We start from the raw sequence: 12016 nt of genomic DNA on the forward strand, positions 1-12016 counted from the left end.
ATGTACATAAAACAATCCTTAAGTATGTGTACTTGTGGGCATAGGTGCGTGTATGTTTGAATTTTCATATTCACATAAACACGTACATCGTAATATGCCAGGCTTGGCGGTTGAACACCCTTGTCCTACAATTCTATGCAAAGGCATAGATATCATTTAAAGATATCATTTTTTCAAATAAATGAAACCTTAGGTCTTGCCATTTTCTTTACATATACATATAAGGATAGCAAAATTATGGAAACATGAACGGAAAAGATACTTCAAAGCAATGGTTACATCTTGTTCTGGAAGGAGATTTGAAGCATCTTGCTTCTTAGAGGAAAAAAAAAAATAACTAAAACAACCTAAGTAGTAGATGAGGGCTTTTATAATAATTTAAAAATAAGAAGACAATAATGTAAAATAAAAGTTTGGCCACACCAGGAAGGGGAAAAAACAGTGCAATAATTGGATACAGGTTATAGAGTCGGAGGAGAGAGAAGCAACTATTAAGAGGCAAGACACCATGGCATCTTGCAGTTTGCAGAAAAGGGGCAAGATGCAGTTAAGATGAAGATGAGAACAGGAATAACAAGATCATACAGGCACAAAGATATCTCTTTCTCCTGAAGGCAGGAGTGGGACAGAGGCAAATGCACCTACAGATGAATTTGGGCATTTGAGAACAGAAAGCAAAGCTTCAGGCAGAGTCGGCTGGACTAGGTGTGGGAAGGCATGTGCAAGGGGTGAGCAGCCTGGCAGAGCAGTGGGAATAGCTGCTGTGAAAACAGAAAGCCAAATCAACAAGTGCAAAGACTGCTAAAAGCAATGAGAGCTCCGCTGAGGCTTGCAGTTCTAAATTGCACATTTACAGATTTAAATGAAAATGCTTTAAAAGACCTAATAGGCCTCAATGCAACTCGTTTAGGGAGGAACAATTTCCTCTCCTGGAATAGAGAGAGATAAACCCCTTAACAAAGTGCTCTGAAAATTCTTTTGAAAACCAAAACATTCAGTGTGATGTATGTGGAAAACAGGCATTGAGATATAGAGTTACATATATTTATAACTTCGGTACGCGTGCGTGCGCACTTAAAATTTTTCCAATGGTTGAATTTCTGGTCCCAAGGTTTTGAGAATTTTAAGCGTAATTATAATTGAACTGAAATAGTGAGGGTGGCTGGCCATTAAGGAAAAACTAAAGCAGAACAGACAGCTTCAAAAACTGAGTTTCCATGCTGTACTAGGAGATAGCCTCAGGTTCTATTTTTTTTTTTTTTTTTAGACAGAGTCTCACTGTGTTGCCCGGGCTAGAGTGCCATGGCGTCATCCTAGCTCACAGCAACCTCAAACTCCTGGGCTCAAGCGATCCTCCTGCCTCAGCCTCCCCCGTAGCTGGGACTACAGGCATGCGCCACCATGCCCGGCTAATTTTTTCTATATATTTTTAGTTGTCCAATTAATTTCTTTCTAATTTTAGTAGAGATGGGGTCTCACTCTTGCTCAGGCTGGTCTCGAACTCCTGAGCTCAAACAATCCGCCCGCCTCGGCCTCCCAGAGAGCTAGGATTACAGGCGTGAGCCACCGCGCCGGGCCAGTTCTAAGCATTTTTCAGAAGAAACAAATTCTCAACTGACACCTCTTCTGCTACTGATGTAATGCTGCAACTTTTACTATTATTTATCCGGTGTTTTTACATATATATATCTCGTTTCACATTAAATTCTTAAATAGAGACAAATATAAACTAAGATCTCTCGGGTTAGGCATTTGTATTGTCCACCTTAGTATTCCCAAGACAGCAAAATACCTAACATACAGTAGATAATAAACAGAAGAAAAGCAGAAATTACATGGTAATCTTTCTCATTCTGTAACCTTCAAATAATTTTATCTTTCTTTCTTTTTTTTGAGACAGAGTTTTGTGCTGTCACCCAGGCTAGAGTGCAATGTCATCATAGCTCACCTGCAACCTCAAACTCCTGGGCACAAGTGATCCTCCTGCCTCAGCCTCCTGAGTAGCTGGGAGTAGAGGTGCGCACCACCACGCCCAGCTAATTTTTCTATTTTCTGTAGAGATGAGGTCTCACCCTTGCAAAGGCTGGCCTCAAACTCCTGATCTCAAGCAATCCTCCTGCCTCGGCCTCCCTGTGCGCTAGGATTACAGGCATGAACCACTGCCCAGCCTATCTAACTTTCTAATGCAAATACTAGTCAATTCTAAATGGGCAGTTCTAAATTTTAAAATGCAATTTTACCAGACCCAGAACTCTTCCCCCAATCTCAATACAATTTAAAATGGCATTTTTGTCTACTTGTTGGTTTATATTAAAACAATAACACCATGGGAGTTAAAACATCACTGCCATACCTTCACAACATAAGGAATGTCAGGAGTATTCCTTCCTAACAAAAGTTTAAAGCAACTAAAAAATTGATAATTTACATTATCAGTACAATGATGATAATGACAATGATGTCTGCACTAACATTTTTGTGCACTTATTAAAGATGAACTATTCCAAGCACTTTGTATGTATTATTGCATTTATCCTCATGCCAACCATTAAGAGTAGGAACTATTATTATGTTTCTATATTATAGATGAGTAAAATGAGGTACAAAGGTAGATCAAAAAAGTATTATATTTACCTGGTAAAATTATGAAAACCACAGAATTAGAAGTCACCAGCACAGAAACATAATGAGGAAAATGACTACTCATCTCTTGGTCATAAAACCAAAATCTAAAAGTCTTTGATTTTCTGACTAGAGTATGTTCTTTAAACTAAGCTCATGGGAAAACAAGAATAAACAAGTCATTTCCCCATGAAGTAATAACATCAGGTCCCAAAAAGAGGGGTACTATTAAGTTATCACAGATTTACATATATCACAAATACAGGTATTCTTTAATTTTCAAAACTGCACTTACACAAACTGGTAAGAGCAGAAGCATGTTGACTCAAGCATCACGGAAGAAAATAATTCAGTTACACTTCGTCACAAGACTGGCCACATACTAGAAATCTGATTATGTGAACCTACAATTAGTCTCTGTGAATTTTTGGTCTTATGAAATCATGATATACTGAATACCCACAGACTTTTCATTGCTTACAAACACTGTCACCTAATTCTAACTAGACAAATATGAGCAACTGCTATAACCAACCCTAGCCACGAAGTCAAATGCATTCAATTTAGGATTGTCTAAAATATGGCTTTGCATTATCAGCACAGCTCACGTGCACTGTCTAAACTGACTTTAAAAAAAAAGCCAGGTATGTTTAAAAACACTGCAGTCTACCTTCAACTTAAATGAGTAATAAATAGTAACGGCTGGGGAGTCACAGTAACATAGGCAGAGCTGCTGATGGGTTTCAGATGCCACCATCACCCTTTGGGGAGGATGGGGATAGGGAGAGATTGTTTATCCCGGCATGGACACAAGCAGTATCATTTTTTATGGTGTCATGGCATGAAAAAGGCTGGAAAATGCTGGTGACTAGGATAAGAGCTAAGGCTGTAAAATCACAATGTCTGGGCTCAAATCCAGGTCCCCCTTTAGGCAATTCCTTATCCTGGGCAGGTTGCTTATCTTCTCAAAGCCTCAGTTCCTCCATGAGTAAAACTGGGATAATGATAACAGCTACCTCACAAGACATCTATGAAGAGTAAGCAAATTAATGCACATAAAACACGTATTACAGTAATGGGACACAGCAAGTGCTTGCTGAATGCTGCTATCACCTCATCATCATCCACACTGCCCAGACCATGTTTCAGAAGGGAAGGACAAAATAACAGAAAGTTGATGCCTACTGCCACTAGACTGCTTCAAAAATATCAATGATATTCATCAGTTTTCCACCCCTAATTTTTGTACAACCATTCTGTTAATAGCTTCTTATTGCTCCTAAAAGAGACAAATATTTTAAGTTATTTACATCTTCATTTCTTCAAGAATAAGGACATTTGCCTCTGTGGTTAGTTTTCTCAGTATCAATTGCCTTGGCTATTTACTACTTTTATATTTGATGAATGTTAAGTTCTCAATGGATATTTACAACTGGCTGCTGAGCATAGTTTATGAACATATTATGAACAGAGTTTCATAAGTTACAAGCTAAGAATCCTGCCAGTTCCTATCCACCTACATCTTCCTCTAAAATCCATCCTGGCTCCTCCAGCCCCTTGCCTTTGCCTCAGGTCAAGCACTCGCCACCTCAGACTGCCCCAACCGTCTCCTCAGAGTTCCGGCCTGGGCACTCAATCTAGCCCACCCTTCCTATTTTCATACAGCCGCAGGAATTATCTTTGAGGGGATGAGTTGGGTTGGGAGGCATTTGATCACGTCATTTTGCTGCTTGAAAATCAGCCGCCAACCTACTATTAACAGGCTTAAGAAAGAAAGCAACAATCCAAACGGAAGAGTTTTATTTAGATCTTGATCCGAATAAGCTGTAAAAAAAAAATTCTGAGACAAATTTGAATACTTTTATGATATTAAAGAGTTAAGACTTGGTGACAACAATGTATTTAAGATTTTGAAAAGTCATTATTGTTTAAAGCTATATGTCAAAATAATTATGGATGAATTGATACGATGTCTGGGATGTACTTCAAAATAATCCAGCTGGAGTCAGGAGAGGAAGAATGAAAGATGAAGAACAGTTGCCCGACCGTAAGTTCACCATGTTGGATGATGAGTATTTGGGGGTTCACTATACCACTGTCTCTAATATTGTGAGTGTCTGTAATTTTCCACAACATAAATGTTATTTAGGAGGGGAAAAAACTCAGGTCTAGTTGACTAAAGAATGGAGCCTCTTTTTTAAGCAACTCGTTCATGAGCAAGTGTGACTGTGGCCCGTCTCTTCTCTGGATCCATCACCCCACCCACATCACTGGCTGGGCCCATTCACCTGTGTCCCTTTTCTGCCAATAGCCTCTCTAGACTCCTGGACACACCTTTGAGACCTAGTTCAAAGGGCCACTTCTCTAAGGCTCTCCCTCCTTCCCTCGAGTGTTCCCGTGCACATCTTCAACACTTTGCACATGTCTATATTCTCATGATTATTCTGGTTTGTTATAATAGTTTGTTATTGTTGTTGTTTTACTTTTATTCTATTTCTACCTCCAGCAACAGATTACGGATTCCTTAAGGGCAGAAGCTATGTTTTTTTCATTTCAATAAATATTCCCTATAATATGCCTGGAAGTTAGTAATTATTTAATAAATGCTTCGAAAAACAGAAGGCAAAGTCAACAGAACAGTCATGGCAAACATCAACAAAATAATATGTCTAGTAAATCACAGATTATATACCCTTAATATGCCATTATTTATCTACTGTATATTTCTCACATTCTCTAAAAATTCACTATCATTTTTTTAAGGAATATGTTACACATCTTGTAAGGAATGTCAATATTATTTAGAGATGAAACTATACCCAAGCAGATGTGGACAGTTTTATTTTCCTATTTCTGAAAATAAGTATAAACTAAAATATGGTCTTTATGCTATCTTTGCATTTCATCTGGTATGGTTGTGGGAATGTATATTTTGTTCTGTTGGAAAGACTGTATACCATTGCTTATTGCATAATAATAAAAATGTCAAAATACTCTATTAATGTGAAATGGTATTTCTGACCTACATGTGAGAGATAAAATACAAATTTGAACTTATCAGGAAAGGACTGTTACTACTTATGACAGGAAACAGTCCAAATGTTTCACATTTCTAAACTATGAAAAGTAACACAAAAATAAGTTAACACAAACTTAACCAGCTGTTACTAACACTCCTTTGATACCTTAAGGAAACGAACAATAGAAAGGAGACACCTACTAGTATAAAACTTCATTTGCTTCGTGTCTTTCATATCTTACAGTTTCACACATTAACCTGCAAAAGAGATAAAGACGTGAGTTCAACAACTGTCACTAAAAACACACTAATAGTTTAAAAACTTAAATGAGCCATGTAGTCCAGTAAGATTATTTTACGTGGCTTGTCACCATCATTTATTAGACTCGAGATGAATATTTTTGGTACCTAGGTTAACAAAATTAAACAAAATAAAATCTGGTAAAGATATGCCAGAAAAAACATCTAATAAGATGTCAACTTCTCTCTGCTTGTTTTATGGGGAAAAACATTGCATGTATATTATACTTTGTAAATGGCATGTGGACAAATATATGCTCCCCAAAGTAAATAGAGAATGAGTAGGAGCCTAAAACTTAGAAAGGAAAACCTATTCATTTAAAAAGTGATAACATCATTCACGGCTCAACATTAACGTTACTCAACAGTACAGCATTTCAGACAAAAGTAGGTTTTTATTAACTAAGTATTTTTATTACCAATGACTAAATGGAAGCTTTAGAACCCTAAAGATGTGGTATTCCAGCTGACTCATCCTAGAGGAAAAAATTATATTATAAAAATTATGGAAAACATGAATAATGTTTAAATATTCAAAATGACCTCAAGAACAGCATCTTCAAGAAGCATCCGATTGGGCCGGGCGCGGTGGCTCGCGCCTGTAATCCTAGCACTCCGGGAGGCCGAGGCGGGCAGATTGTTTGAGCTCAGGAGTTCGAGACCAGCCTGAGCAAGAGCGAGACCCCGCCTCTACTAAAATTAGAAACAAATTAATCGGACAACTAAAAATATATAGAAAAAATTAGCCGGGCATGGTGGCGCATGCCTGTAGTCCCAGCTACTCGGGAGGCTGGGGCAGTAGGATCACTTGAGCCCAGGAGTTTGAGGTTGCTGTGAGCTAGGCTGACGCCACGGCACTCACTCTAGCCAGGGCAACAGAGTGAGACTCTGTCTCAAAAAAAAAAAAAAAAAAGCAGCATCCGATTGTATTAAGCCAATTAAATTTTCTCCAAAACACAGAAATGCATATCAGAGAATGACTATTCTGTCTTTTGAAGCAACTAGTAAATAGAAAAAGCTTGCTACAAAAGTGATTATTTCAACAGCGCCTCCATTTTGGTCAAAGGGGCTAATATTTTCCAACCTATGAAACACTGGAATCAACCCACATCCACGTTTCTTTCCCCTGTTTACTAAATCCAACAACTCTCTGGGGTACACTTTTTCCTTGCTCTTCCCACTGCCACCAGCCTATGTTAGAGGTCCTTATCCTCAGGCTCATCCTCCAAACACTCCAGCTAACTCTCACTGAACTCCAGCAGGCAGGAGCAAATCTTGAATATACATCATTAAGTGTACATTTCTTCTTTAACAGGTTGAATCCCAGTTCTTCATAGGAAGGGATGATGTCACAAGTGATGAGTCTAAAAGTATTTGGTCTCAAATGAAGTAACAGGCTCTGCCTTGTTTCCTGTTAGAACAGAAGGGTCTTGGCCTCGGCCTCTTTACTTCCACCCTAAATCTCCTTCCTTCGCCTACAAGAGACCCTGCGTGCCTGCAAGCTTACCTCCTTCCCCCACATTACCACCCACTTCTCCCTCTCTACTCAATCACGCCCACCAATATATAAACACATCTTTGTATAGCACCTCTTGCGTGGGGGATGCTCCTCTCTTAACTTCACATGCCCCTCCAGCTATTATCTACATTTTGCTCTTCCATTACAGAAAATCTCCTTTTAGAGTTGTCTATATACTCCACCTCCACTTTCTCACCCTCTTCCCCACTCTCCAACATTTGGTCCCTGAAAGTCCAAAGAAAAGAATCTAAAAGCAATCTGACTCCCCCTTATTACCTAAACTGTATCTGTCCTTATCCTAATTTCACTTCTTGGCAGCATTTGATTACTCCTTTTTCATTACATCGCTATCTTCTTTAGGTTTCCTGTCCTTGGCCTCTTAGTTTTCTCCACTTAACTTACTACTCGTTTTCTGGGTCTCCTTTGGATTTTCCCCCAACCCTATTCCTCTACCTGACCTCTAAATGTTATCATTTCCAGGAGCCTGGCTTTAGCCATCTTCTCTATTCCCAAGTAATCTCAGTTTATGATTTTAAATTTAATCTATAAACTGATGATTTCCAAAGCAACGACCCAGACCTAATCTCTCATCAAGACATCCACTCATCTGAATGCCTATTCAATGTAGCCACTTGAATGTGTGATAGCTACCTCGCGTTTAGAATGTCCCAAACAGAACCTTAATTTCTCCCCCAAAAGCTGCTTTTCCAAAATTAGTATTCAAACATTTAGGCCAACCACCTTGCAGTCATCATTCTTGACTCCTCTCTTGTCTTCACATCCATCTTTCTTCCAGCACCTATTTCCAAACTGCATCCTCCAAAACTGACCAAGTTCACCATCTGCCCTGCTAAAATCCAGTATGAGCTGTCATTAGCCCACCACTGTCTCTTCCCAGGACCACAAGTAGATTTCTACTTCTATCTTTGCATGCCTACTGTCCATTCTCCACACAGCTTCTACAGAGATCTTCGCGAACATTACGTCAGATCATCTCACACCTCTGCTCTTCATCTCCACAATCTCAAGAAGAAAATCCAAACTTCTTATCTTTAAATACAAGGTCCTATACTATTTGCTATACTTACTATGCTATATTTTGCTTATTACTTACTATACTTTACTATACCATAGTCCATGCCTTCCCCTGCACCAAGCCTGTTCCCATGACAGGGCATTTGGGGTATCTCTACACTGCAGAAATCTTTCACGGCCACCCTGACCTCAAATGTCACCTCCTTTTGACTCCAAAGTCAGAGCAGCCCAGCACCCATTCTTACCACACTCAGCACACTAACATCTGAATAAAACAATATTGACCCATTATCTCAATCTTGTCTGCTCCACGAGGAACGTAAGTTCAGTGACGGTTTGATCTACTCCAAAGGTGTGTATTCACAGCCTACATCAATTTCTAGCACACAACTGGCCTGCAATCAATTAATAATTGTTTATAAAATAAATAAATGTAACCAGTGATATCAGAAAATCTTGATAAAGTTTCTTATGTGACAATGTTGTAAATAAATAAGTATCAAATGCTTTTGTCTTTAAACTTTGTTAAGGAACGCTTTAGCAAAAGCATATTGATCTTCCCTGATTTCCTAAAGAGTATTATAAGCATAACTTATTCTTTAATGATCTAAAGGTGCCTTTAAAATGACAATTACACTCATCCAAAATGCTGAGGAAAACATATACGTATTTCAGCAGGCTCTTGTTTCCACACTAAATAGCCCCAAGCAATTCTGTTCACAGATTTTTGGTTTCTGCTCCAAACTACAGCATTCTCTTCCCCTTTGGCAAATATGCTGCTTCTAGTCTGTACAGATTAAAGGGGTACACATTAGAAAAATAGTTTAAATTATGTTGAAAAATACAGTTTTTAAGTGAAGATCTGAAAACTTTTACATTTGTGATCTGATAGCAAATAGTGACATCTATTTTAACTGCCCCACAACACTGCAGGGAGCTGAAGGTTTCAAACAAACGAAAGCCCCTCCCCTCCCCTCGTGGGAGAACACTAACATCGCTCTACTACCCAACACTCAATAAACGAACTGAAAATCTTGATTAAGAGCATTTTTTTCCTAAAATTGGAAAACAGTATTATGTGGGAATCTTAACTGACTATTCTCTATTAATCCCAGGGTAACACCTTTATTTATAAAATTCAAAAAAAATAACTTATCTAAAGGAGATGTATTTTTCCCAGAAATGGTAATACATAGTTTATCCAAGTCATGGGGCTTATCTGTACCTCTATTTTTATTATTATTTGGTATCTTGATCTTGTTCTAAAAACGGACTTAAGTCAGTTTAAGCTGATGATTTCCATAAATGTGACTTTTTAACAGAAGCACAATAAGATAAACATCTTAAAGGCCCCGCCCTGGGAGTTCTTCCCAACAAGCAAAACTGTACAGGCTCCAAAACAGACTTTGTAAGGTGTAAATAGACCAAACTATACCTTTGAATTTAACCAAGTATTTCTAACCAAAAATTACCTTTGAAACTGCAGAAAGTTGACAATTCTGAAGCTGGTTGATGAGGGTATGAAACTTCATTGTATCATTTCTACTTTTGTAATGAAAATTTCCGTAAGTATTAAAAATCCTTATTCTATTTCATGGAATTCCTATTATCTAAATAATTTTATAGCCACACACTGTAAACATACATAATATAATCAATATATCTAAATATTACATGTGTGTAGTTTAATGAGCACAAGGGAATGTGTCATTTATGTTTGCATATTATTAATAATTAGTTATATTTGCATTTAAAGATTAACCACACGTGATTAAATCAACAATTGCTGCTACAGTTTTTTTCTTGGGAAAGCTGTCATCACAAAACATAAAATGAAAGTTATACACTTTAAAAATTATTCTTGCTCTAATTTGAGCCATCTTTTAAAATCCCAATGGTTTTGTCCTTTCTAATAAAACTTGACTGAATTTTTAAACACTTAATCTGCAATCTACTTTAATGATTTTCATTAAAAATTTAATTTTAGAAATACTCAATCCTCTTGGTACTTTTTTCAATTAACAACTAAATATGAAATTGACATGCTCACAAATTAATTAAAGAGTAAAAGGGAAATACATAGAAAAAGTACTCCTTTCATAATTAAAAACTGCTGGTGTAATAAGAGGTAAAGGTCTGAAAAAAGAGCAAAATGTTTTTCAATTTGTCTCTCTAAAACCCCCAGCCCTTTTCGGGAATTAAAACCTGCATTCCTGCCCAAGGCCAGTAATCAAAGGGGCAGGAAAATGTTCTTTGTTGTTTGTTTTCTAGCATCTTAAACCACAGATGGCTCAACGTAATTGTCTGGATGAAGGTCATGAGATCAGTCTTCACTGGAGATAAGGTCTACTGAAACCACCAACTATAGCTGAACAATAGCCCGAAGCCATAACATGTGACACTGGTCACATAGACCAGAGCCCAGGAGCCCAACCACCGAACCCCCCCACTTCGGCCGCCCGCCCCTTTAAAAAGCCCTGTACTTCTGCTTAAAGGCAGAATGATGGTCTTTTGAGATGCTGGTCTGCCACCTGCCTCATTTGCTGGCAAATTAATAAACTTCTCTCTCCTTTTCCTCAAACCACTTGTCCTCATTCTCTGTTCTCACTGATTTGGCCTCAACACAACTAGCTAGAGCTGGAGGAAAAAGACCTTCCCATTATGTCCTACTTGGTGTTTATATGTTATTCATCTTCCCAAAGTCCTTTATTTTCTATTCTAATTAATGTAAATTCACTTCTATTCTTTAATGTGAAGCCCAGATAATCATAAATGAAGTTACTGTATCACTGTATAACAGAAGTGTTAAGATTTTTATATAAGTAGACCATATAAAAACAAAAATGGTATTAAGTACGTTTCCTAGAAAGAGGCAGCCTACTTAATGCAAAAAATATATTCATACAAAGACCTAGATACTAAAATAATGAATCTGATCGTTCTTTGAATAATTAAAAGTGTTTTGTATCCAGGTAACAAAACTGCACCTGTATGCCCTAAATTTATTGAAATAGATAAATGGAAGTTCTGGTTCCTAATGTATTTGAGTGTTAAGTAGTAGATTTTTATTTGCCAGTATGGCAAATAGTGTCACTTTTGATATATCCACCAAGTAGAGTTTATTGGAGACAGACAGACAGACACCAGGGTAGGGGTGAGAGAATATCACTATGACGAAAATGTCAAAAATCATTAGATACAATTGAATGTAATTTTGTAAAACTTATAACGCCAAGTACAAGGGCTGGATGAAGCAGAGTTTTAGTAAGTTTTCTTTAAGCCCACTTCTTAGCTATAGTAAATGATCACATAAAATTCTAGCATTCATAATAGGACGAATAAGTTCTAGTGTTCTATAGCACCATAGGGTTACTATAATTAACAACAATTTACGATACATTTTCAAATAGCTAAAAATGTGTTCCCAATGCAAAGAAATGATAAATGTTTGAAGTGATATGCTAATTACCCTAATATGATCATTATACATTATATGCATGTATTGAAATATCCCACTGTAC

The 12016-nt window shown here is 37.5% G+C and overlaps 1 protein-coding gene across 1 annotated transcript in view; it reads right to left on the minus strand.

Moving 5' to 3' along the window:
- RAPGEF2 (Rap guanine nucleotide exchange factor (GEF) 2) overlaps positions 1-12016 on the minus strand; it is a 295150-nt gene that overhangs the window by 199477 nt on the left and 83657 nt on the right. Inside the window, exon 3 of the mRNA XM_012651918.1 lies at positions 5843-5899. Coding sequence (XP_012507372.1) covers positions 5843-5899 — 57 coding nt within the window. The remainder of the gene's footprint in view (positions 1-5842; positions 5900-12016) is intronic.

Source organism: Propithecus coquereli, unplaced genomic scaffold (genome assembly GCF_000956105.1).
Source record: "Propithecus coquereli isolate 6110/MARCELLA unplaced genomic scaffold, Pcoq_1.0 Scaffold376, whole genome shotgun sequence".
In the NCBI taxonomy this organism is placed as follows: Eukaryota; Metazoa; Chordata; class Mammalia; order Primates; family Indriidae; genus Propithecus; species Propithecus coquereli.